General features: G+C 53.3%; 1 protein-coding gene across 1 annotated transcript in view; it reads left to right on the top strand.

Annotated features, from left to right (window-relative positions):
* BAHD1 (bromo adjacent homology domain containing 1) overlaps window positions 1-18,959 on the top strand; it is a 31,568-nt gene extending 12,609 nt beyond the window's left edge. The window contains exons 2-7 of the mRNA XM_051776976.1: window positions 4,400-6,034; window positions 9,053-9,414; window positions 11,167-11,326; window positions 12,261-12,337; window positions 14,317-14,408; window positions 15,764-18,959. Of these exons, the coding sequence (XP_051632936.1) occupies window positions 4,417-6,034; window positions 9,053-9,414; window positions 11,167-11,326; window positions 12,261-12,337; window positions 14,317-14,408; window positions 15,764-15,953 (2,499 nt within the window). The 5' untranslated portion in view covers window positions 4,400-4,416 and the 3' untranslated portion in view covers window positions 15,954-18,959. The remainder of the gene's footprint in view (window positions 1-4,399; window positions 6,035-9,052; window positions 9,415-11,166; window positions 11,327-12,260; window positions 12,338-14,316; window positions 14,409-15,763) is intronic.
* The last annotated feature ends 8,505 nt before the right edge of the window (window positions 18,960-27,464 follow it).

The raw sequence follows: 27,464 nt of genomic DNA, 5'->3' as shown, positions 1-27,464 counted from the left end.
TCTTTTAGGCTGTTGTTTGTGTAGCTGTCACATGGCAGCTTTACACAGAACCTATTTAAACTTGCAACAGGCGATTCTGTGTGAACGGGTGATGCTTAATATATCTGGTATTTTATAGAATCACAGAATCCTGGAATGGTTTGGGTGGGAAGGGACCTTAAAGACCATCTCATTCCAACCCCCCTACCATGGGCAGGGACACCTTCCACTAGCCCAGGTTGCTCCAAGCCCCGTCCAACCTGGCCTTGGACACTTCCAGGGATGGGGCAGCTGCAGCTTCTCTGGGCAACTTGTGGCAGGGCCTCCCCACCCTCACAGGGAAGGATTTCTTCCCTGTATCCCATCTAATCCTGCTCTGGTCCAATGGTCAGGGCTGTGGTGATGAGTGAGAGAAACCAGCCCTTTCTGCAGCCTAATGAGCTCTGTATAAACAATTTTCTCCGGAGCGTGTGGATGATGGAGCTTTCGATGGGTCTCCGGAGAAAAATCAGGCTGGACCCAGGGAAGACAAATTGCAGGCTCCAACAGTGACAGATTTTCTGAACATTTGAGATGGAAGTGGTGTTCCCACTCTCGGGACGTGCGCGGTGTTTGGGTAATTCAGCCGGGGATTCCTGATGCTGCTGAGATTTATCCGGATTTCCCAGAGCTCCTGGGAGGCTTCCTCCGTGCAACACATTCCTTAGAGCACTGGGAATTTGTCTCCTGTAAAAGCAGCGGGGAGAAAGGAGCCAATCCTCCAGATACTTGCAGTTGTAGGGCTGTTGTCACAGCGTAAGCCGTTCCAATGGATGTGGATAGATGGGATTGAAGCAGACGGGGCTGGGAGCCGTCGGAGCGGTGCGGTGCACGGAGAGGAGGTTGGTGCTGTCGTAACTCTTTGTGTATCACTGAAGTGCCAAATGGATTAGGAGCTTTAAAAGCTTTAATTTCTGTGCTTTTGGCACCGTCTCCTCGGAACGTGCGTCTCCGTGGTGGAGCTCTGGAGAGGAAATGGGGCTTGAAGGGGTAGTCCCAGACTAGTTCCTTTAATTTCCCTTGCAATCAAGTGCTGGAGAGGGAGAGACAGATGCTGCAGCTGCGTGATTACAGAACGTGCAGCTGTTATCACACTTGCTCCTTTTCCTGCTAATGAGGCATCAACTCTCTCCTGAGTTTGCTGTTTGGGTCGTGGTTTTATTCTAGCAGAAAATTAGAAGTGTTTTTAATTTTTCTTCATCCTGGTCTGCTTTGGGTTCAACAGCTGTCAGAGGCAGTTTTTCAGAACTGTTGGAGGTTTAGTCCAGTTTGAGGAAGGAGTTGCCAGGGGACGGTTGCCCAGGGAAGCTGTGGCTGCCCCTGGATCCCTGGAAGTGTCCAAGGCCAGGTTGGACGGGGCTTGGAGCAACCTGGGCTAGTGGAAGGTGTCCCTGCCCACGGCAGGGGGTCGGAATGGGATGGACTTTAAGGTCCCTTCCTCCCCAAACCATACTGGGATTGTATGATAAGGAGGCAGCAATTCCAACTAGCTTGAAAATTCCTGGTGGGCTCTGGATGCAGCTGCTTGGAACTTTAATTTCCCACAGAGTTACACCTCAGTGTCTTCTCAGCATTAATCCAGCTCCTCAGCCACGAGCAGTAAATGGGTGGTTCTGGCTTCAGCACCTTCACTTTCAATTCTCCACATTATCTTGTGCTTTCCTGGAAGACTTGTGGGCACAGGCAGCTTTCCTTTGCTTTGTGCAGCAATACAAAGGTGGAGAGAGGATGAAGAGCTCTGCCACTCTCCCTTCCCAGCTGGCAGGAGCACAATGCTCGCTGGAAGGAGGCTCGGCAGGGCTCTGATTTGAGGGATGATGCACTTGCCTGTCAGATGGCTGAGTTCTGAGCAGCGTTCAAAAGCTCCGTGGCTGTGTTGTGCTTGGGGGAAGAGAAGGGATTGCTGCATCACAGGTGAGCTGGCAGCAGGAGCATCCCGAAGCAATCCACGCACTGCAGGTAACTGGGGAGGTGTGGAAAGGCTTCTGGGAAGTGCAGCATGCTAAGGATGGGTTTTGTTCCGTAGGTGCTGGCAATGAATCCTAGAATCCTGGAATGGTTTGGGTGGGAAGGGACCTTAAAGCTCATCCAGTCCCACCCCCTGCCATTGGCAGGGACACCTTCCTCTAGCCCAGGTTGCTCCAAGCCCCATCCAACCTGGCCTTGGACACTTCCAGGGATCCAGGGGCAGCCACAGCTTCTCTGGGCAACCTGTGCCAGGGCCTCCTCACCCTCACAGGGAAGGATTTCTTCCCAATATCCCATCTAACCCTGCCCTCTGGCAGTGGGAAGGCATTCCTCCTTGTCCTGTCACTCCAGGCCCTTGTCCAAAGCCCCTCTCCATCTTTCTGTCAGCCCCTTCAGGCACTCTAAGGCCACAGTTTATGTCACCCTGGAGCTTCTCTTCTCCAGGCTGAACAATCCCGATTCTCTTAAATAGCTTCCCTCAATCTCCCCCAGGCTTTTCCTAACTTTAGAGCAGCCGTGGTGTGAACAAAGTCACATCTATAGTGCCCAGTTTTTAATGAATATTCCAACTGATTTGGGCACTAAACCCTCAGGATGTTGCGGTGCCAGGGCGGGTCAGGCTCCTACCTGCGGAAGCCTAAGGAGAATGAGGTGACTGATGCTGGGTTAAGAAAAACCATGGCTATTTATTTTGGGGTTTTCACCTCTGCCAGAGGCTCAGGCTCTCATTAAGGATAACAGAAAATAGGATGAGAGCTGCAAGGAAACCACTGGTCCATATAGCCCGGGAAGAGCTGTCCTCCCCGGGGCATGGATCTGCAGGATGCCTGGTGTGCCACTGCCAAACCCTGCTCTGCCCGAGCCAGTTTTTAAATTACAGTCCTCTTCCAAACTCCAGAGGTGGTGTGTGCTCAGTTTGGCCTCTTGTGCAAGAAGAATTCCAGTTGTGGAGGAAAATCCGTCTGACTCGATCCTCCTGATTCCCTAATTTCTGATAAGCAAAACACGCACGTGCATCAGTGTTTGCTCCCCACCGAGCTCTCCTGTCGGGGCACCAGCCTTGGGAAATATCCCATGTTTAACAGGGTGGAAGGGCCCAGTCACCCCAAAACACTCCAGGAAGGGCCTGACATCCAGAAAAGCACTGTGCAAACCCCAGTGGGTTTCAGTCCCTGAATTTCCCTTAGTTAACACATATATAAGCGAGTCAATTAAAACACATCAAGCTTATTTCAAATAGATAATCTAATTATCAGCTTGATTAAACCATATCAAATGAACAGTTCTTGTAATTCGGGAGCTTTGTTCTAATCACTGCCAAAGCAGTAGGAGCTTTAATTAAACGCCTCAAAAGTGGCAGACCAGTGTCAATTGAGGGGAGTTCCAGCCCAAATCCTGATTCAGGGACAAGCAAACCCCTCCTAGGTGGATGCTGCTACAAAGATCAGCTCTTTGGTGCCAATAAATGGAATTTGACTGTTTCGTAAATACCATTGAAGGCAAGTAATTGTCCTTTTCTGCTGTTTCTGATGCTCAGAGACAGACTTAATTAAATCTATTCCACTATCACTCATTTAGACTGACATTTTTAACGTTTATGGGTTGGTATCACCCACTCATATCCTGTCTTAGCGTTGGACCTGCAGCAGCTTCTTATGGGAACGTGTGCTCCTTCGCACCGCAGAATTCTTGAATTCCTTAATTAAAGATCAGGTTTTGGTTTGCTGGATAACTCAGGAAGCTGGGGCTTCTTTTTCCTGCCGTGAATGTATCTTTGGGGCCTCCCTGCCCAACGTGATTTGGTGTTTAATGTCCCCAACTTTTGTAAGACACGACGACAGGAGCAGCGTGCAGCCAGGTCCCAACCTGCACAGGGATTTGCATGGATTTAATTTATTAATGTTGGCAGGTCTCTGTTTAATGGCTCAAGTTTTCTTTCCCCCCCGAGTGGGTGGACTTTCTGTTTTTCTTTTGCCTAATTGTCTCACGAAACAACGCTGGAAGAGCCTGCCTGTATCAACATGCAGGAAATCACAGACTGGGGGTTATTTCTGCTCCGTGCCCTGTACCAGCCTTCAGATTTCGGAAATTTGATGGGAATTTGTGAAGTGTTGGGAACGGCACCAGCGTAAGAGGGAGCTGGGTTGAACAGCTCTGTGCTTTTCCCAGCTGCTGTGGCATTTGCCATCCCCACCTTGCTTTTAATTACTATCATGTTCCACGGCCTGATATTAAACCACATCTAACTAATTGCATCCTGTCTCTTAATTGGCTTAACTGGCCATCACCCAAACAGGCTGTGCTGTATAAAGACAAGCTTCCCCAGATATCCCCTAATTGGCAGTGGGTGCTGTGTGCGGAGCCGGGTCCCCCTCGGCGACATTAATGGCTGTTTTCTCCTGTCCGTTCCCAGGATTGGACATTGATCCTATGACGCATGCCCGGAAGAAACAGCTTTTCCTTCTGAAACACCCAGCTGGTTGTGCTGGCCAGGCCTCGGGCGGCAGGAGGATGGACAGGGCCGGCACGGAGCGCGGGGAGCAGCGGGACGGAGACGCCTCCGAGGCTCCCAGCGGCCCCGGGGGCTTCGTGGGGACTCACAAAGGCAAGAGCCCGCGCGAGGTGCGCAAGACGTACCCGCTGCGCCGGCGCCTGCTCCCCTCGGTCAGCAAAAAGACCTGCAAGGTGCTGCTCACCCGGCTGGAGGATGTGGCCGGGTCTCTGTCCAAGCAGAGCCAGAGCTGTAAAAAAAAGCACCTTCCCAGCTGGATGGATGTTCGGATGTTTTCCGAACAAGTGCAGCCCGTGGGAGCGGGGAAGAGCGATCCGCCCGGGGAGAAGGGCACAGGGACTTACCCAGGGCCGGAGCAGGACCTCGATGCTGCTCCATCAGAGCCCAGGAAGCGCCGCCTGGCCTCGCTGAACGCGGAGGCTGTGAACAACCTGCTCTTCGAACGGGACGATGGCTTGTTATCCGGCAGGCGCTTCCGCAGGGACTCCGGGAAACCCGCTGGGGACTGTGCCCTGAAGGGCTTGCAGTGCAAAGCTGGGGACAACTGGCCCGCCCTGGAGAAACCGGCTGTGAAAACCGGGAAAGGGAAGAACCGGCCCGAGCCCGGTCAGAAATGCAACAGCTGCGAGCATTCGCTGGACGAGGTCTTTGACGATGGGACAAAGAGGGAGGACGGAGCCGTCTCCTACCATCCCACCCCAAAGAGACTGGCCAGCCTCAACGCCGTGGCCTTCCTCAAGCTGACGCACGAGAAAGACCAGCCTCTGAAGCCGCGGAGTAAATCGGACGGAGAGGGCAAGTCCGAGAACCACTGTTCGAAATCCATGCTCAAATGGGCCAAAGCCGGGAGGAAGAACTGTGTCAAATCCAAGAAGGAAGCGACCAGCTTAAAAATGGACGGGCAGCACGGCTGGCAAGGCCAGGCCCTGGGCACCTTTGGGAAAGGGGAGCAGCGGGACTCCTCCAGGCTCTACGGGACGACAGAGCCCGTCCCCTACGAGTCACTGTCCGGCTCCTACGCGAGTACCGAGGGCTTCTACCACAGACTGCCTTTGCTTATGGGAGGACAAGCTTCCATGAAGCCGGAGTACGGAAGACCCGGAGAGAAATCCCCGACCCCCAAACAGGAGTTTCATCAGCCTTCCTTTCCCGTGCAGCAGTTCCCTCCCTTGCCCGTGCCCGGGAATCACGCGGATTGTGGATGTCTCTACGAATCCTCGGATCTGACCCCGTTGAACGGGTTTTACGTTTATTACGGCCAAAGCGGATACAGTGGCTACTCCCCCTGCTCCGTTTACCCCAAGGACGAGCTGTCGCAGGCCGCCACCTGCGAGGGGCTCCTGGTGTCTCCCGGGGCGCTGCCGTCGGGCGCGCCCCTGCAGCCCCTGCACTGGTGCAGCTCCCCGTACTGCTGCGGGCAGGGAGCCGCGCTGAGCAGCTTCAGCGTCTGCGGAGTGCTGCACGTGCCCGAGGGCCGCGTCGGCAGCGTGACCGCGGGACGGAGCAGCTTCCCCTACAAAATGCCTTTTGCAGCAGGTAAGGTGCCGAGGGGCAGGCGAGTCCCGGGCGGCGTTCCCGGGAGAAAGGAGAGGGCTGGCGGTTCCCTTGGTTCCCCCCCCCCCCCCGCCCCAGCGCACGCGGTGTCTCGTCTCAGAACTCGCCTCCCACCTCCCCTTCCCTCGTGTTTAGCCCGGAGGGTTTTTCCCACCGAAAGGTCTCGTCGGTGTGGGAAGCGGAGGATCGGTGAAAGGGTTCGGGCGGCGAGAAGGTGACTCATGGCTTGTCGTGCCGGAGCTGCTGCCGAGCTTTGATCTGTGTGAAAGCAGCGGGGTTCAGTTCCTGCACGCTCCGGGAGGTGCAGCCATCCCGCCGTGCTGCTCCAAGCCGAGGGTCGGAGCACACCGGCCAGAGTGACTCCTGCAACCCCGAAATCTCGCTCTGGGGGCTGAACATCCTCACGGAGCGTGTGAAGAAGCAGGAGTTGTTAAACTCTTACGGTGCCGGCTGGGGGGATGCAGGCTCTTCAGATTCCGTGGATCAGAGCTGGCAGGGCTGTGTAGGGAGTTTCACTCAGGGGGTCTAAGTGCCGGGCACGCTGTTAGTTTGGGAATTCTTGGTCCCATCTGTGCTCTCAGTGTGTGACAATGAAGCCCTGAAATGAGGAGGGGTGAGGGTGCCCAGTGAGTTGTTACCTGCCCGGCTCTCCTCTGTCCCCCGCCTGCTTTCCAGACTTCCTGCTTTACCTTGGAGCTTTGCCTCTGCTGCTGCTGCTGAAAAATAGCTTTTTAAATATTTAAAATGTTGTGTTGTGTGGGGGTTATCAGACACCAGCACTTTGTATAAAGCCATCAGGGTGGACAGTGCTGCAAGCAGCCAGTCTGCAGAGGAGGCTGCTTCTCCAGCTGCTGGGAGTGCCAGCACCGGATCTTCCCACTAAAACCTCGTGTCCCAGCCAAGAGCTGGCACGACTTACCCACTGAAAACAGATTTTCAGGTAGGTGGATGGCATTTTGGTTCGAGAAAGGCTTTGTCATCCTCCGTTGTAGGAAGCCGCTGAAACTCTGGAGCCTTTGGTTGAAGTGTAATTTCCGTTCTCCCGAAATATCCCCGCTCTCGTGGTGCTGCTTCCTACGGCAGCAGCCAGCCAGGGTTCGCTGGTGGCTTCAGAGCTCTTGGAAGTGGAATGCTCACAAGACAAGCAGCTGAGCAGTGTGTTCTGGCCTGACAGTTTCCATCTAGTGCCCCGAGGTCACACCAGTCTGCTTTGTTCCTCAGGCGTCGAACGCTGGTGCCTCTGATTTTGTGCAGGCAGAAGGATGCAGACGGAGTGTTTCCCAGAACTCAGCCCTCCCCGTGGACTGCTGGTTCCTCACAGTGCTGGCAGGGGCAGCAGCAGTGGATTCTTACTGGTGTTTCACCCCACTGCTGCGATTTCCTTCCTGTGAGCAACTTGGATTTAAAATCCTACGACACCGGAATCCTTTAGGTTTTGGTTTGTGGATTGGAGCCTATAAGGTCTCTGAAAATACGAACAGGGACTTATGCCTAGGGGTTAATTTTTATATGATTGTACACCTCTGAAGTATTTTCCTTCCCTAGAGTGGGGTATTTTAGTGAACTAAAGGAGCACTTTGGCTGCAGGAGCAGGCTCCCATCGGAGAGCAGTGGGATGAGGGATCCAGCTTGACGTGCCATGTGTTACATCTGTCTGATTTGGTGCATTCCAGGTGTTCATGTGGGAATATCAGTGTCTTTGTGGTCCATACTGAGGGATCAGGCTGTGACATAGGGCAGTGGGGGAGCAGGGTGGTGGGGATGAGGCAGGACAGGCTGTGAGAGCTGCTTTAGGCCCGGTGCCATCGGAGAGGCTGGAAGGGGTGCCAGCAAGAGCAGCTCTGCACCACTGACTGCCCTGACCTTCAGTACACATTCTTGTGAAGCTTCATCCTGCTTTAGCTCAAGCTTAAAAACTGCTTTTTTAAGCAGAATACCTGAGAGGTGATTCCCTGCTCTGTGGTCCTGTGCCTGCCAGCGCCCACATCCTGGTGTCCCTGCTCTCCAGCGAGTTCCTGTGGCGTTTGCCGCTCAGGGTTGGTGACAGTGACAGTGGTCCATGGCATCCCTGACACAGCTCCATTGCAGCCCCTCAGGGAGGGTCAGTGGGGAGGCAGGAGGCAACAACTTCCCGTCTCTCCGAGGGCTCTCAGCAGTTTTTCGGCTTGACTTGGGATGGATTTTTCCCTTCCCGTTTGTAAGCAGCTCCGCAGGGACATGCTCCAGTCTGAGGCAAATCCTGGAGCCCGCCCGGAGCTGCCCTTTGGTCACCCCAAAAAGCACACTCAGGGTTAGGGAACAGAGAGGCGTCACACATGGGTCCAGGAGGCTTTTTCCTGCTGACAGGAGGTAATTCCAATCTGACTGGCTCTTCTGTCGGCTTGGGTTGAGGCTTGTTTGTGACTCCTGAGCGGAGCGAGGCGCTCTGGGATGCTCCGAGAGGCAGCGTCAGCTGAATTCCAACCTGTTGTGGTTCCTGTGTCTGCTGCAGGGACACGGTTTTGCTGAGGGTGCAGCATCTTGCAGTTCTGTTCCACCTTGTTTTCTCTTTCTGGACTTAATTTGGAGAACCGTCTCAATTTTCCCTGATTAGTAGAATTTGGCCTTTTGGAAGGAGCTGGCTGCTGCTGCTACTGCGACTTAATCCTTCCCATCGTTCCCATAAGCCTTTTATTTCTTTTACACATATTGACAGGCTGGAGCTGCTTTGGACACTGGCCAGCCTTGTGTGTATTCCTGGCTGGCGTTCCTTGGGATTCAGCTGGGTTTGTTGTGGTGCAGTGTCATCGGCAGAGCACTGGAGCACGCAGGCTCGGGAATGGCTTTGCTGTTAGGATCCAGTGACAGTGCAAAATGGAATTACAGCGTGGAGAGTCTTTACTGCTGTAATGCAATACGGGGAATTTCGGGGGAACGCAGCTGTGGTTCGGGACGGTCTTGGTTGTGTAGTTGCTTTATGTTTCAGGTGAGATCTGTGTCTCTTTTCTTCCCTTCCATCAGAAGGCTGCAAGTCTCTGGACCAGCTGAACCTCACAATCCCGGTGGCAGGACACCCCGCCTCTCCTGCCCACCCGCTCTCAGGATGTCCCGTTCCCAGCGTGCCACCGGCTGCAGAGCCCGTCCCTCACCTGCAGACCCCCAACTCTGACCCTCAGACCATGGCCCGAGAATGTCCACAGAGCTCCAAGCCCCCCAGCGGCTCCAAGTCCGGGCTGAGGAACACGCCGGGCTGCCTGCACGCCTCCAACAGCAAAGCGGCGGGAGCGCATTCCCACCCCAAGCAGCAGCGGATCAGCCGGCGCAGGGCGACCAACGGCTGGATCCCCGTGGGCACGGCCTGTGAGAAGGCCGTCTACGTCGTGGTAGGTCTGGAGTGCTGGACCTGAGGGGGCTTGTGCACCCTCAGGGATTGAGGGCACAAAGGCTGGAGGGGGCTGGGTCTGGCTTCGGGCTGGAGATGGTCGCCGGGTGCCAGCCGGAACCTCTCGGAGGAATTCTGAGCAGGAGCAGAGCTGCTGCTGGGTTTGTTCTCTTGAGTGCCCCCTGCGTGGCAGGGGTTTGGAAAGGGAGGAGAACCTGCTGCTCCTGTGCTGGGCTCAGCTGGAACGCCGAGCTGCCGGATCCTCCCGGCTCTGGCATGTGCAAGGCTGGCACCTGTGGCACGTGGGAGTCCCTCCTACAGGGATCGTCCTCCTTCCTCCTGGGTAGGGCAAACCTGTCTGAGAAGGTGAGAGGTGTTTTACCCTCATTACAAGGGTCAGGCATCAAGGCAGGTGGTTCTCACTGATTGGTCTGTAGCCCCACAGGAATATCCTTGAGCACAGAGGATTGAGGCAGTATCCTGCTCCCAGATGGAATTTTTCCAGCACCCCAAACTCCCTTTTCTTGTAACGTACACGGTGGCACAGCAGGTCACTCCTCCGGGGATTACTTGTCTGTACTTTCCCATTTGTTGTGTTGAGGGGCAGAGTCTGGCTCCTGTAAGATGGGAGATTTCCTGCCAGGGAATTCAATTAACTCCAGTAAAGTCCACTTCAGTTGAAGGAGAAGGCAATATCCTTCATCTTATTAAAACATAAGAGCTTGAAATGCGGCCCCACGTGGTGTCTGGGAAGGTGGGATGAGGTTGGATGTGCAGTAAATGCCAGCAGGAGGGAGAGGAAGGGAGAACTGCAGGCCAGACGGGGTCTGTGCTGCTGCTTTGTGGTGGCCCAGCCTTGGGCTGCTGAGGGCATCAGCCAGGGCAGGTTTTGGAGCTGCAGCTCTTGGGGCTGAGCACAGGTGCCAGGATGAAGCTGTGAAGGGCAGGGACTGGCCTTGTGCCTCCATCCCTCCGGCTGTGACATCCCTAAGGAGCAGCGTGGCCTTAATCTCCTTAAAATGCTGCCAGTCCTGCCTGGGAGATGTGGCAGGAGGTCAAACCATCCTGCTCAAGTGTTCTGAAATGAAATTCAGAGCAAAAACAAACTGAAAGCCCCCAGTTTACAGTCCCAAAAGTGATTGTTTTGTACTGTCGTGGGGTACAACAGAATATTTAGTAATCCCACTAAGGAAAGCTCTGTGCCACGGCCTCCCTGCCAATCCCTGCCCTGTATGTGTCATATATTTCATGTTTTGTTGGTTTCCTGACAATATTTGTGTCAGGCAAACACACAGCACTCAAAACACACCTAGTTGTCCGTGCCCTCCAGACAGGCAGGTGAAAAGGTGACTTTCCTGAAGATGGTGGTTTTTCATGCAGAATGGGAGGAGCAAATGTGTTTTAATTTGAAATAAGAGTATTCCCTTCAGTGAGAAGGGCTGTCCTGCTGCTGATGTCCTGCTCCTCGCTCCCAGCACGATGTAGGAGGAATAGCTGGGGTTTGGTTTATTTGGAAGCAATGGCCATGTGGCTACTGAAAAAGTAGCTCGTTTGGCCTGATCTTTGGTGTTAGGAACCAACCTGGTGGGAACAGAGACGCCACAAGCAGCATCTTATGCTGCATGACTTCTCCTGGAGATCTGTTGGAGCGGGAGCACTGAGCCCTGGGGAGGCTTAGGTTGGAATTCACAGGAGGAAAAAAGGAGTCTTGGGCTGGGGGAGCCAACCCCAGGCTGTGGTTTGTGTGTTGCAGAACGAGCCCGAGCCAGCCATGCGCAAGAGCTACCAGGCCGTGGAGAGGGACGGGGAGATCATCCGGGTGCGCGACACCGTGCTCCTCAAATCCGGGCCCCGCAAGAAATCCATGCCCTACGTCGCCAAGATATCGGCGCTGTGGGAAGACCCCAAGACAGGTACTGTGCCAGGAGAGAGCCTGTGTTGCCTCTGTGCTCCGCAGAGCGGGCTGGAAGCAGGGAAGGGATGGATCTGGGGAGAGCTGCAGGCTCGGGAGGGTACCAGGGGATGGAGAGGAGATGAGCTCCGTGGATTCCGTTTGGATTGTTCCAGGAACTGAAATGTTCCTTAATCACTAGTCTGGGACTGATAATGGAAATCTTGCTGGATGTGAAAGCACATAATATCTGCCAAGTGCCCATCTTAGCAGCCATCTCCCTTATTATTCCACTGCAGCAAACTTTGGGGAGCTGCTTTTTGCTCCAATCCAACATCTGGGCTGGGAGCTGGTGGGAGCAGGGACTGTTCCACAGCAGCTCCTGGTGGACCCCTGTAGCGGTGGTGATGGGAGCAGTGGGGGTTTATGTTAAGGGCTGGCAATACCTGAGCCAAGGAGAATGAGCTAAATGTTGTAAACTGCAAGTCTTCCATAAAAAGGAAATAAAAAAATAATCCCAAGAAATTCCATGTAAAAGACATAAATCCAGGTGTGGTGAGGCCCATCCTGGTCATGTCATCACAGCAGCAGTTCTGACCTGAACCTGGGAGTCCCACCTTTGGATGAGCATCTTTTCCAGCTCATGTGCTGAATGGATTCTTTTTCCAGGTGGAAACGTTTGATTTTTTTTTATTATTTTTTTTTTAATCCCTCGGGGGTTTTTTGGGCCCAACTGACCCCCTTGGATCCTACAAGAAGGAGGAGGTGAAGGTGTAGTGGGAAAGCCATGTGACTGACTCCAGGCTGTAACAAAAGGACACCTAGTTCAGCATGAAATATTTATCACTCACAGCTGCCTCTCCCTGGGCGCTGTGGGAACAGAGGCAGCTGGGAATTGGTGGGAAAACGCTCCCAGAAAACTGCGGGTTGACGTGTTTGGATGGGTGTTGTTGCAGGGGAGCTGATGATGAGCCTCCTGTGGTATTACAGACCAGAGCACACTCAGGGAGGCCGCAACCCCAGCATGCACCAGGTGAGTCCAGATATGGGCCGGGGGCATTCCAGCATGGCTGTGTTCCTGTGGGAATAGGGGATCACCCCAAGCATCTCCCTGCATTCCTGGGTGACCTCAGACTGAGTACAAACAGAGCTCTCTTGGCTGTGGTGCAGCTCTTGCCAGATGTGTCCAGCGGTGGTGTCCTATAGATGGGCTTTTCCCCCAAATTTAGTGTCCTGTGGAGAAACTCTGGGCTCTGACAGAAGCTGTTGTGTTCCTTACGGGGTCTACTCTGCTGAGTTTTAGTGTTTCTCCCTTTAATCTGAGAAAATTCCGTGTATTAACTGAAAAGTCACTTTGGGTGTTACCTTAGGAGTAAGGAAGAGCGAGTTTCTGCTGAATCAAGATCAGATGCTGTTCCAAAAGGCTGTTCTAATTCCCACAGAGCTCCATGCTCCTGCTGCCATTTTGCAGGACACTGGAGTGCCTGTACCATGTGCTGCCTTTTAATAAATCCCTTAATCTGCTTCTGAAAAGCAAGTTAGTTTTGTGCAGGAAGGTGGGTGCATCGTCCTTGCCCTGTAGAGGTTTATGAGGAGAACTAAAGTCTGGCTCAAGGATGCCGTGCCAGGATAAAGGAGTTGCTTTTCAAAGGAAAAACATGTGAATCACTGTGACTTCAAGGCTTGCTCTGCTTTGCATGGGCTTGTGTTGGGTGACAGAACAAGCTGGTTTTACCTGGGAATGGAGAATTTACTGCTGTTTTCAACACAATTTTAAATACTTGGTGCTTTTCTCGTTTTTATTCCTTTTTTAGACAGAAAGGGAGGGAGGGGGTGAGAGCAGGACTGGGGAGCAGCCAGGGAATTGCACCTGCCTGGTTTGCAGGGCACAGGTGAGTTTCTAAACCAAAATGTGCTACTTTATAAACAAAAGGTGAGTGTATCCAGTTGCACTTTAGTCCAGGGAGAATGCCAGGAGCAATTAAGCCAGGTTTTTGCAAACCTGCTTAATTACACGGGCCTTCAAACGAGAGAGAGCTTGAGCTGAGGGCTGGGCTGGGCTTGCCAGAGGTGGCTCAGGGAGTTTTAATTTAAGGAGCAAACCAGAACCCCAAGGTGCAGAAGGAAGGTGTGGCATTCCCAGTGTCCCTCATCAACCCTGTCCCCAAATGGTCACCCTTTCGTGAGTCTTCCCTTCCAGCCTCCTTCCTTGGGGCTAGGAGCAGAAACGGAGCCTGCAGGGAATCCTTATTCCCAGAGATCATCATCTCTGCTGATCTAACCGCACCTGGAATTCTTTCCAGTGGCTCCATACAGGTTGCCCCATATTTAACTAATCCTGCCTGCTGCAGAGCCAAGTTCCCTAAATTACTCTGGGAAAAAATGAAGGGGAGTTTGCCCAGAGAAGCTGTGGCTGCCCCATCCCTGGGAGTGTCCAAGGCCAGGTTGGACAGGGCTTGGAGCAACCTGGGCTAGTGGAAGGTGTCCCTGCCCATGGCAGGGGGTGGGACTGGATGGGCTTTGAGGCCTCTTTCAACCCAAACCATTCCAGGATTCTATTCCATGATTCCAGAAAAGACTGTTGCTGTTTCTCTCACTAAAGTAGCCTTTTTAATTGAATTGGGATGAGGAAGGGATTCCTTTAGCTGTGATATAGAGGTGGACTAGAGAATCCAGGAGGACAGGGGAAGCCGAGGGGTGCAGCTGGCTGTGGCCTTGCTGCTGGAGAGCTTTGTAACATTGGAAATGCCTGGGATTTGGGCACTAGGCCTCACAGAGTGTGTGCTGGGCAGAGATAAATGATGGGAGACTCTGCTTTGCTCACGTGTTGCTGGATAAAATTCTGGTGCACAGGAACACATGGCAGGTGTCCGGGTTGTGTGGAATATTGGCCCTAAATTTAGAGTGTTTGCTGTGGGCGTGCTTTGACTCCCCGGTGAGGGGCTGGGGGAATGTGTGGGGCTGGTCCTGGCCGGCGGGGTGACCTCTTCCTTCCTTCCCTCCCTCCTGCAGAACGAGATCTTTGCGTCCCGGCACCAGGACGAGAACAGCGTTGCCTGCATCGAGGAGAAGTGCTACGTGCTGACCTTCGCAGAGTACTGCAGGTAGGTGGAGCTCTGGACCTGCTGCTCTTCCAAAACCTCCCCTGCCTCCAGCTCCTCTCGCTCTTCCCGTTTCCAGCCATCCCGACTGTCCATCCCGGCCCTGCAGGCTGTGGTGGGGCAGAGCTGGGGGAGTGACACTCGCTCTGCTGCAGGCTGAGGGCTTCTCCCGCGGCGGATTCTTTGGGTGTGGGTTGTGTAGAATCATGGAATCGTGTGGGTTGGAAAAGCCCTTGGAGATGGTCAATTCCAACTGTTCCTCCACATGGCTTTTAAATCCCTCCAGGGATGGGGACTCCACACTGCCCTGGGCAGCCTGTTCCAGGGCTGGACAGCCCTTTCCATGAAGGAATTTTCCCAGTATCCAACCTAAACCTCCCCTGGCACAGTTTGAGGCCATTTCTTCTCATTCTGTCCCTTGTTCCCTGGGAGCAGAGCCCAACCTCCCCCCAGCTCCCCCCTCCTGTCGGGGACTCGCAGAGCCAGAAGGTCCCCCCTGGGCCTCCTTTTCTGCAGGCTGAGCCCCCCCAGCTCCCTCAGCCCCTCCTGCTGCTCCAGCCCCTTCCCCAGCCTCTCATGCTCCCATCGAGGGGCTCCCAAGCGTTGGTGCTTGTATGTGAGCAGCAAAAACAGGGGGGTTACTTGTTGTCATCTTTGGTGCTGTACAACACGTGCCAGGATGGAAATATAAACTTGTGCTGCTTCCTGCAGCTCAGGGGGGGATGGAAAGCAGGAGTTCTCCCTGAACAAAGCTTCGTTCTCCTTCAGACTCCATCCCTTCCCCCTTATCCTTGGGAGCCATGGTTGTGGCTTCCAGCAGGTCACAGACAGCAGGAGAGGGACTGAGTTCATGGTCCTCAGCACAGGAAGGATGTGGACCTGTGGGAGTGAGTCCAGGGGAGGCCACCAAGGTGATCAGAAGATGGAACAGCTCTGCTGTGAGGAAAGGCTGAGAGAATTGGGATTGTTCAGCCTAGAGAAGAGAAGGCTCCATGGTGACTTAATTGCCCCTTCAGTACCGGAAGGAGCCAACAGGAAAAGTGGAAAGAGACTATTTACAAGGGCCTGGAATGACAGGACAAGGGGGACTGGCTTCACACTTACAGAGAGAAGGGTTAGATTGGATATTAGGGAGAAATCCTTCCCGGTGGGGGTGGTGAGGCCCTGGCACAGGTTGCCCAGAGAAGCTGTGGCTGCCCATCCCTGGAAGTGTCCAAGGCCATGCTTGGAGCAATGTGGGCTAGTGGAAGGTGTCCCTGCCCAAGGCTGTGGGTGATACTGGCTGAGCTTTAAGGTCCCTTCCCACCCAGACCGTTCCAGGATTCCGTGATAACTCCTGTGCTCCGATTGCCCTGCAGATTTTGTGCCTTGGCAAAGCGTCGAGTCGAAGGGATCCCGGGCAGGAAAACCATCATGGTTCCTCCCTCGGAGGAGTATTCCACCCCTCTGCACCGCAAGGTGCCCGAGGACACGGACCCCGAGCTGGTTTTCCTCTGTCGTCACGTCTACGACTTCAGGCACGGGCGCATCCTGAAGAACCCCCAGTAGGAGCCTCCTTCCGCCGGAGCGCGGCGGGAACAAGCCGATGGTCCGGGACACCTGGGCACTCCCGACTCACCTCGTGCTGCTGCAGGTGGGAGCGCCCAGCGCTCCGCCCTGGGACTCGGGAGCGCGCGAGAGGAGCGGAGCCCGCGGAGGGGAGGCAGCGGTTGAAAGCACAGCACTTCATTTAAAAAAAAGCGTAAATGAAAAGTATATACGTATAAAATAAATATATGTATATAGATATAGGGATTTGCATACGTAAATCTATATCTATATATGTATCTAGAGATGCATCTATTGGTAAGGTTTGCAGGGGATAAAAGGCAGGAAGCGATGCAGAGCCACGGTCGGGACAGGCGGGAAGGTGCAGGAGGGATGTGGCGGGGCAGCACTGAGTCCGGCTGGGACAGGTCGGGGGGTTTCGGTGGGAACTGAGCCCAGTTCCTTGGCAGAGCACAGGAGAGTCTCCTTTGTCCCACAGGGATGACTCTGAGGATTCTCAGTGGGTGAGAGCTTCTTCAAAATACAGCTTTGGGAGCTGCCTGGATGCAGAGTGGCCTTGTGTCATGCTTGGATAGGTGTTGCTCCAGCAGGGGAAGAGGTGGCCCCTGTTCTCCCTTGTCTTTCTCCTCCCCTCACCTCGCTGCTCCAGGATTCGCCATCTGGACTGGGGCTTGGAGCAGAGGGAGCTGCCAGGGTAACAGGTGTTACACCCCAGTGCAGGGTTAGAACTGGGCCTATCCCAGGTGTCCTGACTGTGCCCAGAGGGTCTCGTGCCCCATTCCCAAAGCCCAGCGCCCACCAGTGTGTGTCGCTCGGAAGGTTGGAGCTCACAAAGTGGGCTCTACCAGTGAGAACCACATTTCCTCTTCTCTTCCGAGTGTTGCTCTTCCTCTGATGGCTCAGGGGGCCGTGGGTTTTCCCCTTCCTTCCCAGTTTGTTTCCTGTAACGTCATTTACAGTCCCTGCTTATCCCTGTGTGTGTGTGCAGTGGGAAGCAGCCAGAGGGGGGAAGTGGCAAACCCTTTTCTTGTGTGTTTTTGGCTTGTTTAAATTCCCCTCCCTCCCCGCGTGACTGTCCTGATCCTAGGCCTGCTGTTGAAGCCTTTGGCAGCCTCCCTGCTCCAAACTCATCCTGGTGTCTGAGCAGGCTCACCAAAGTGGCTTTGTGGCTCCTGAAGGGACCTGAGCATCGGGAAAGGTTCGCATGGACCATGCGGCCCGAGCCCCGCAGGTCCTGCCTCTTGCCTTACCTGTACAGATCCCGGATGGCACTTAGATCCCAGACAGCCCTTAGATCCCAGGCAGCCCTTAGATCCCAGACAGCCCTTAGCTTATCTCAACGCCAACTTGGAGTTAATCCCAAAGCAAACCAAAGGACAGCGTCAAATCCCGGGGAGTCCCTGCCCCAGGCTGGGAGCCCAGCCCGAGATTGCACTACCGGACAGAAGGAGAACCGAGCCCATGTCACCCAATTCCTGCTGGTGGAGCAGCCCACTGAAATGAGGGATCTGCGTTTTCCCAGTCTTCTGGGGCTTTTGAAATGGTGTTCCGTGGTGGAAGCGTCCATTCTGCTTTAATGTTGTCCTGTCAGTGGAAGCAGCATTCCCTGTATTCCCTCGGGATGCAGGGCTGGTCTCCTTGCTCCGACAGCCACCTGCCTGCCCGGCCTGAAGAGAGAACCCCACAGCATCCAATCCCTTACATGGAATAGTCTGGGAATGCAGGAGTTCTCCAGAGATTTGCTCTACATACCAAAGAGGGGACTGTGTCCAGAGATGATGGTTTGAGGGGGTGACAAGCCTGGAATCCACCATGATGGGTGGGCATCTCCCTGCTGCCGGTGGGCGATTCCCGCTGGAAAATTCCTGTTTATTCCCTCCTGCATAGCCCAGGGAGAACACACGGCTCCAGCAGGTGGGATCCCAGGTGTGCAAGCAAAAAATTGGCAGGTGAAGCATCTTCTCTCACTTATACCTCAAGATACTGTTGTTGTCAAAGGGATCACCCGGATCTCTCCTTAACAATTCTCTTGGCACTGGGGGTCTCTTGGAATGACTGGGGGGGCTGTGTTGGGGTGGGAGGTGGCAGCACTCTGGGGACAGTCAGATGAAGGGGTGCAAGGAGGCCTTGGAGGACATGGTCTCTGCTGTTTCTGGTGGAGGATATGGAATGGTTTTCCCCCGTAGCTGGGAGGGAGGAGGCTGGAGAAGCGGAGCTGCTCCTGCCCGTGGCATGGAGGGAATGGGCAGAGCAGTGAGGGCAGAGGGGAGCAGCTGCACCCCGGGGTGGGCAGGAGGTGATGGGAAACCCTAAATCCACAGTCTGGCTCCATGGGGACTCCTTTGCCCCCCAGCCTGAAGCAGGTGAGCTGCCGTGGGTGTTTCCCTCTGGCAGTGCCACTGGACATGGAATGCTGCGAGACCTGCCGGCTAGGAGAACCTGAGCACTGCTGCAGTCAGGGCCTTGGAACCTCTGAAATTCCTCCTCCTGCCCACTCTCTCCCTGCTCCCACCTTGCCCTGACTCCTCTCCAGGTAGCAGAGAAATTATCCTTGCCCTGGGTCCGGAACAGGCTCCGACCTGGCTCTGGAGAGGACAAACCTGACTCTTCTCATGCTGAATCTGCTTTAGGCCATGGACATTGAGGTTCACGTGGTTGATGATGCTGTTGTGCAAACAGCATGTAAATGAATTGAAATGTCTTATCCCTAATGAAAAGATTTCCTGCTTTTTTAATCTATTAGATATGGAAATATTTTTTGAAACTGAAAAAAAAAATGCAGTCGGTAGAATTTAAATCGAAGCGTTAATACATGTAAAATATATTTTAGTTGATAATTTTGTAAAATGCACTTTTTTGTGTCTCTTCCCTGGTTTCCCAGATCTGTATTTCAGTGTTTACAGATGGAATGAGAACATTCCCTATTCCCTCCTTCTGTGAAAAAGATATATTAGAAGTAATTCTTAAAAAATAAATTTGAAAAACCGTATTGATTTAGAAAACAAACCAGTGCTGGGCTGTTATTCCCGTCCCTGCCTGAACTTCTTCCCCCCTGGATCCAGTGGTTGCAGGAATTAGGAGTGCTTGGGAGCAGATTTGGGTGCTCCAGGCCTTGGGGTGAGAAATCTGTTGGGTTTTCCAAGGAAATAGAACAAGTGGCAGCAGGATGGGCAGGGACTGACTTCCTTTTTTCCAATCTGCTGTTGACAGCTGCTGTCAGTGGAATATTTGAGTTTTCCCAGGCAGGGAAGGTGGTGGTGGCGAAGCTTGTTTCAGCTAGGCTTTAGGAACCCTGTGGGAAGCACTTGGGAATGTTGCTTTGGAAAAGCATCTTGCTTGGAGCGCTGTCTCCGTCAGCACTTGCCGTCGGAGCATCCCAGCCCCAGGCACCAAGTGCCACAGGCACCCCAAGGACAAGCATTCTGCACAGACATCCTGAACAACCAGGAGGATTCCAAGTGGGAAGAGAGCAGAGAGGAGTCACCCCGCTCGAAAAGGCGCAGCGAGGGGCGGGATAACGGGATCGGGATTGCCTGATGGGAATGTCTGCAGCTACAGCCAGGTGAGAGCTGTCTGGGGGTGCTCACGGCCAGAGCAGCCCTGGATGGTGAATACCCCAGGGAATTCATCCCAAAACCGTGGGGACCTTGGTCGGGGCTCAGAGCCCTTCCTGTGACCAGGCTGTGTTGGGTGTCCCTTCGTGTCCAAGCAGTGGGGAGGTGATGTGACCCTTGGAATCGGCTATTCCCATGAATAATGCTGTGAGTGGACCCTTGGACGCCTGGGGAGGGAGGGGATGAGTTCTGGGAACAAAATGAGCAGAAGGGAAGAGTAATATCTGGCATGGAATTAGCTCCTAATTACAGAGAAGTGAGTGAGGGGCACATCTGGCTTGTGGGGTGGGGACGGGAACTGCATCCATAACATGCCTCAGATCCCGGCCAGCTGCATCCGGGATTTTGCAGCATTTTTGCTCCCAGGTCACCTATAGCAGGAGATCCTGAGATGGTCCCACGGGGTGAGCTGGGGCCGCTCCGGAGCTGCCTCGATCCCTGTCCCATTGCAGCCCTGCTGGCATCACACCAGTTCTTAAATTCCCGGTTGGATTTCTTCATGGGATTAGGGATTTTGCTGGATCCCTGTCTTTTCCTTCCTGCACCCAGTCATGTCACAGCACAGCTCCTTGCAGGGAGCTGCCAGCAGAGGTACAAACCTGGAAAGCCAGATAAAACCAAGAGAATTCCTGAAAAAGGAAACCACCACAGTGATGAAGTGAATTAAACTGGGAATTATCCTCCCAAGGAGAGGAAGGAGCTTGTCTGGGGACGTTTATATTTGTGAGCCGGTGTGGGGGTCACTGAGCACGATATTCCCGAACCCGTGGCCTGAGATTTCTGCTGAAGAACCAGTTTGAGATTTTCCAGTTGGATTTAATGTGACTCAGCAGCCCTGAGGCGTCAGTGAGGTGGGTGCCAGGAAGAGAGTGGAAACCTGTGCCCTGTGCCTGCGCCACGGCCGGATCTGGCACTTATCCAGGTGTGGATGTTCCCTTGGAGGGCTCTGTTGGAAAGAAAATGGAGAAAAAGCTCTTCCTTCCCAGCTCTTCCCGCGTGGCAAGCCATCACCGAATGGATAATCTGTGGCGGGCTGAAAAGTTGGGATTAATGTCAAACAAAATTGGATTTACTGTTGGAATCTGCCACCCGAGGGAGCTGCGCGGAGCCGTATCCGGCTCTCCTGGATCCTGCGTTCAGCAAACTGCTCCTGCGTCCTGACTGATGCTGCCAGGAACGTCCTGCTGCCACCTCGGCATGGTCCCGCTGGCCACAGGTTGTCCTTGGAGCGTCGGGAAGGCGTAGGCTCACCCGGCTGGGAAGCGGGAGGTGTGTGGCCACCAGAATCCCACCCGGCTTTGGCCAGCTGGGGATCCCGCGGTGGCTCCGTGGCTGCTTTCCATCACCAGAGGTGGTTCAGGTTCCTGGCAGAGCCGACCTGCTGTGTCACATCTCCCTCGTTTCCACGTGCAGTGTCTGGAGGTGACAGAGCATCACCAGCCTTGAGGGAATTGCAGGGAGAAGGAGGCACTTGGGGCACTGGGAAGGAGCGGTCGGGGCTGTGGGCACCTCCAGAGGCTTCAGATAAGGTTCAGGCACTGGGATGAGCACACTGGGGGGTAGGAGATATTCCAAGGTCCAGGGGCTTCCCCACCTCACTCCCCACATCTCCCAGCCAAAGCAGATCCAGAGCAGCATCCAGGACTGGCTGGAGTGTCTTCCCCCTCCAGAGCGAAAGCCATGAGCTCCTGGTTGTGTTTAAGTGCTGCTTTAATGCCACTAATTATAATTGAGTGTAATTGTGCCAGAATCCATCGGAGCCAAGGGACGGGAGCAGCTTGGGGCGTCCCATTAAGGTGACAGAGCACTCCAGCGCTCGCCTGGCTCCGTCCCTGCTGATGGATGAGCCGTGCCGAGCTCTGCGGGGGCTCTGTGCCATCACCAGGGGCGGGACCAGCCCTGGCACAGTCAGTGCCACACAGGGAGAAGGGATTTCACATCCTCGTATTAACCCGGTGGCTCCAGGGACCCGAGCGTGGGCAATTCCCAGTTTTACTGTGCCCTTGTCACCCCATCCATATGGGATAAACGCTTGGCTCGCCGAGCGGGGGGTTTAGGGGGAGATAAGGGATAAATGCTCGCTAATCCCTGCGTGCCAGCATTGGCTCTGCTGCTCCAAACGCTGCACTGGCAGCACAGCGAGCCCCTGGTGCCACTGGCACAGGATCCATCCATGGGAAACCAGCCGTGGCCTCGCAGAGCCACTCTTGGAATTGCTCCCTCACCGCCTGTGTCACTCGAAGCTAAATAAAAATGAGGTTGAGCTTTTCACGTTCCGCTCCAGCCACTGCTCCTGCCCTGACTGTGTATCCCTGTGGCTGCATTCCTGTGACCTTGGGATCCAGGAGCAGCAGGACCCACAGCTCACCTGCATGGCACTGTTTTTCCAGAAACATCCAGCTGGACATTCCTGGAGGCTGCTTCCTGTGCTAAAAGCCCTCGGCAGAAAGGTAATTCCCATTCAGGAAGGGAGCTGCGCTGGGGGACTGCGTGGTGGGGACTGGCTGAGATTGCAGCGCTCCAGCCTCCTGCAAACCCCCAAAATCCAGCTAAATCAGCCCTTCATACATGAATTTTCCTTAAGTTCCAAATGCCAGCCTGGAGCATGGATCAAGGACTCTGCAGGGCCCCTGCAGAGCTTGGGGGACGGTCACCACCGAAGGCAGGTGCCACCGGAGCGGCGCTGGGCAGCCTGAGAGACTGAGGACAAAGGAAGGAATAGAGGAAAACAACAAGCCCAAAATCAGGGGAACGGAGGAGGAATCAGGTGAGCACTGGGTTGCACCGGGAAAGGTATCCAGATGCTATCCATGTGTTCCGCACGGGATGGGACCCACCGGCGTGGTGTGAGGTCACAGCACTCGGTGCCGGCCTCGGGGTTGTAATTAATAATGGGAGATGGTGATTATTAATCAGAGATGGTGATTAATAACAGGAGGTGCCATAATGGGGACACCTGAACTGGGATGAAGCCCAGGGCCTGGCACGGAGCGAGGGGCTGTCGGAGCGCGGCGTTGCCATAGGGATCCAGTGGCTTCTCCGTCAGAGCCTCCAGTGAGAGCAGTTAATCCATTTTTAAGAGGAAGGGATATTTAATAAAGGGAACCATTTAAACTGGATTTACAAGACACGCTGAATGGAGGCACCATTTATTCCGTGGCTTCGTATTTAATTTTAATATCTCTATAAACCTCTCCGGAGTGTTCCGCGAAAACAGGCCGGAGCCCGAGCGCTTCGACCGCCCAGTGATTCTTAAAAGAAAATCAATTTAACAAGGCTGGAAAAACCCTGCATCTCCATGGATATCTTTCCGCTCTTGGAGCGGCAGGAGCACCGGAATATCCGTATTAGAAAACAACAAACAGGCTGTTCTGATGGAGAGGGGCTTTTGGAAGGAAACGGAGCAAAAGCTCGGCAAAGCGGGGCTGGGAGTGTCCGGCTCTCCCATGGAGCCAGGCTGTTCGGAGTTTTCTTTGTTACTCTGCTTTCTCTGCACTCATAAATAATGTAATTAATATCATAACTTCATCAATAATCCAGCTTTTTCCCGTGCTGTGCTCACTGCTTTTCCCAGGCCGCTGCCTGAGCAGGGATGCAGCAACTGTAGGAAGCCCACGGGAAAGCCAGGATGGGGACGATGGCACCTGGCAGCATTTAGCACTCCATAAATGAGAAAATCCCAGGAACTCAGCCAGATTTCCCACAAGGAAGCAGTTTGTGCCTGTTCCCAGAGCGTTTCTGCTTCCCGCACTGGGGACGTCGTGGTTTCAGAAGCATCAAGTGCTCTGGGAAGAGCTGGTGAGAAAACTCCTCTCCTTCCTCTGCAGCAGGTAAATTCCCCTGCCCCTCAGCGCCTGGCTCAGGGCACAGAGCAAATTCCCTGGAATTCCCTTGTCCCTGGAACATCCCATTCTTATTTCCCTTGTCATACACAGGGATTGAGCTGCATGAAGCCGGCTCCGGTTTCTCCTCCATCTTTTGGGTGGTCCCTGAACCTGGATTTAAGGAGCAGACCAGATGTGTTTGGCCATCCCATCCTGCTCAGCCCAAGCTGTGGTTTGTGCTCTACAGATGTTTCCTCACCTCCACTTAATCCCTTTTTCCCTCTTTTTTTTCTTACACACGAATGACCCTCCCAGCAGGGAACAGCATCCTCTGCTGTCCGTGGGCCAAGGAGATGGATTTCTCAAGGAGAGGACTCTGGATTGCTCAGGATGAAGCTGATTTAGCAATTAGATGTTTTTCCCTGTCCCAGGCTGGGGGGAGGGTGTTTCTCCCTATCCCAGCCAAAGATCCGTGAGTGGGGTGGGATTTGTACCACATCGGATAATTAGTCTATAAAAAGGGAATTATATGGCACGTTAACGAGCATGGTTGGGTTTTGTTCTCACCTCCCTGAGAGATGAAAGCTGGGACACCCCGTGGGAGTTGATTTCCCAAAGGGATCTCCCTGTTTCGGGAACATGATGTCACCCGACGGCAGCCGCAGGGAAGCATGTGGGTCTGGGACCAGGGATGCAGAGGCAGGCAGCAGCCCCCTTTTCCAGGGACAAGGACAGACCCCTTCCTCCCAACTCATTTTTTTTCCTAATATTTGAGCAAATTTTCCTGTAATTTAGCTTTCCTAATCAGTTTTCTTCCAAAATCTAGAAATAATGCAGTGGTTATTTCTTTTTATGGATAGAGAAGGGGGAAAAGCCCTTTCTGTGGCTTTCCTGCAGAAAGCCTCATTCCTCCACGGTCCGGAGCGAGAGGAGGCACAAACCAACTGATTTATTTCGTTCTTCCTGATGTTTATTTTAAATTAATCCTGTTGGGACAGATGTCAGGCCGGAATTCTTGCTGGAGTCCCTTCTGCTCTTTGATATAATTAACAATGGCTCATGTTTTATAATAACTCATTTTTCTAGTAGTTAATTTTTCATGAGGGATGGGATTCGCTTACTCTTTGCTCTTTGCCTTTCCCTCAGTCCTGAGTTTCCTCCCTCATTTTTCATCCCTGGGATCCTGAGTTTCCTCCCTCGTTTTTCATCCCTAGGATCCTGAGTTTCCTCCCTCGTTTTTCTCCCTCTCAATGCTCGTTTTCCAAACCACCTTTATGTGGATACGTTTAAGGTTTGAAAACGTTGGAAACAACCTTGTAAATATGCTGCATTTAGAGAAAATTTCGGATTAGTTGTACATGTTTGTTCCTTAAAAGCACCAGTAGGATCCTGCTGTGCACACACAGGGAATTTAACAAGGAAAAATGAATGGAGTGTGTACATCAGCAGTAACAAAGCAGGAAGGAGGCTGCTGTAATTCGTGGACTCAGGATTTCTGACTGGCATTTACAGTGGGCTTGATGCTAAACCCTCAGACTTTCCTTGGAAAGTGCCTCTGGAATACTCAGGAAAATGCTTTTAAGGGATTACACAGCAATTTAAATAACATGCTGCCCTTGTATGGCCTGAAGGCACAAAACTTCCAGTTCCTATAAAATCCGGGTCACACACAGAAAACCATATTGAGAAGAACAACAAAAAAAATCAGGATATTGGGAAGTTTTCACAGACGCCACAACTGAAGGTCAGACTTGATGATCTTGGAGGTCTTTTCTGACCCAAATGAGTCTGAGATTCTGTGAGTCAGCCAGCCTGGGTTCCACAGAGATGGCACAGCTCCTCCAATGCCTGACTGTCCTCTCAAGGAAGAATTTCTCCCTATTTCCAGCCAGATCCCATCTCTTTCAGCTTAGCCCCCAGATCTCCCGGCACCCTTCCACCACCAGTCTCCAACATCCCCCTCAAATGGTTTTCCTGGGGCAAAGCACGTCCTTCACAGGCTATTTGTTGTTCCTGACACATGGAAGGATGTTAAAAACCTAAACAGGGCTCAGGCAAATGGGTCCTTATTAGTCCCTTCCTGGTTTTTTTTCCCTCGGAACAGTGATTTGTGGTGTCAGGGACAAGATGCTGCAGGTTTTGTAGGTGTTGGAGCAGGTTCAGTCCTCGCCCTGCTGCCTGTGAAACCACAAAAAACATTAATTGGACAAATTCCAGCAGGAATCTCACACACACACACACTCACAAGTTCATTACAGCCCCGCAGGAGCCACCTGGGAGCCTCGGGAAACTCCGTGTAAAGAGCAGGAGATAGACCTGGAATGAGTTAAGAGACTTGGAGACTCTCCTGCGACACAGGTTTGAGCTGTGCTGGATTTAGTGTGTGTTTGTACTGAAAACTGGTGGTAAAGCCCCAGCTGGCTCTGACTCCGATGGTGTGTGAATCCAGTAGCCCTGGGCTGAGAGGGATCAGTGGGATCAGGGATGGGTCAGCGGGAGGATAAAGGGTAGAACAAGGGAATTGTGGTTGTTACTGACTTAAAACTGGATACACTCAGCTTGGGATGGGCTTTGCATGTCATCCTGGGTTTTCTGGGGAGCAGGAGAACACCAGGAAAGCTCAGACTGAGGCACAGCCACCGAACGCCGTCCCCATTGTGCCAGTGCCTGCGGTATTCCCGAATATTCCTGACCTCGCTCCGACCCCCTGCCCAGCTGGAGCATGTGGAGTGTGCAGCCCAGGGGAATGTGTATCCATGCAGTGCCTGCCAGCTGTGCTGGCTCCCTGCCCTGCAGCTTCCACAGCAGTGTCTCGCTGTCCGTGCAATCTCTGGGGACCGGGATGTGCTCCCGTCCCCCTCCGTGCATCCTCATCCCAAATCCAAGGGGGAAGAGCTGTCATGGCCCCTGCTGAGCGTGCAGTGCTCGATGGTTCTCCTGGTACGGAGGAGCTGATCCTCCCGGGATGGCTCCATTCAAAAGCAATTCCAGAGTCATGCCCGGTGGGGCAGGGAGGGAGGGACTGAGCTCAGAGTAACGTCTTTGCAAGTTCAGCCAACTGCATATCCATGAATTTATAACCAGGACCTTCAGCACAAGGTTTTCCTTGAAAACAGGGATTTTTCTGTTCTGACCGAGCCAATCGTGACCATCTCCTTGGAATTATCCAGCGCGTTCATTCGGAGTGTTTGACTTTGTTTAAAAAGGCTTTTTTCCCTAGAGATAAGAAACTCTGCCTTGGTCATGAGCTGATTGTGGAGCGGCTTCTGTGCTTATCCCCTCGGATAAGAGGCTTTATTATACCAAATTACAGGATAATCTCTGGACACGAAGCCGCAGCATCGGATCTCTCCTTCCTTTGCTTGTTTTACCTTTTGATCCGGAGCTGCTCAGACCCATCCAGGGGGTCTCCTTTGTTAGGAATCACCCTCCTGGTGCTTGCCTGGAAAGTTGGCATCAGCCCAAACTGGTTTGGTTTTGTTTTTGTTTTTTTTTTAAAGAAACCTTTTTTCCAGCTCAGCTTTTCCAGCAGCCTCACACATTCTTCCTTTTTGCAGTTCCTCAGCCCAAAATAAATGTCCGTTCTCAGCCCAAGGGGCAGAAGAGCCTTGGCAGGGCACTGGTGATGACATCAGTGTCCAGCCTCGGTCCGAGCAGGATGGACAGGGGCGTCCCTCAGCCTTTTCCTCCATCCCCTCTGGGAATTGGCCCTTTCCTTGTCAGACTGATAAATATTCCTGATCTCTGACAGCCCAGGTGAGTTCTGCAGCCTGTCTTAAACCTGAGTGTGCATAAATGCTGCTGGGAGACTGCCTCAGTGTAATGCAGATGATATTAAAATGTGATATTATTATAATAATAACAACAGTAATGTATTTTAATGTTGGTTTTCTGCTCGTGCGAGTAAACAGTGAGGAAAAGGCCCAGAAACTTACTCCTCCAGTTACCCGTGGTGCTCTGAAGGTGATTGTTTGGGTTTGGAAGCATCTTGAAAGGGGCTATGAGTTACAAAACCCCTGCTTTTATACCTGTAAGTGGGAACTGTAGGGATGAGGCCTGGCAGAGCATCTGCT

This window comes from Manacus candei, unplaced genomic scaffold, assembly GCF_025592945.1.
Source record: "Manacus candei isolate 608988 ecotype Guabito, Panama unplaced genomic scaffold, ASM2559294v1 h1tg000009l, whole genome shotgun sequence".
NCBI lineage: Eukaryota > Metazoa > Chordata > Aves > Passeriformes > Pipridae > Manacus > Manacus candei.
The sequence above is the reverse complement of the archived record's forward strand: the minus strand, read 5'-3'. Positions and strand labels throughout refer to the sequence as shown.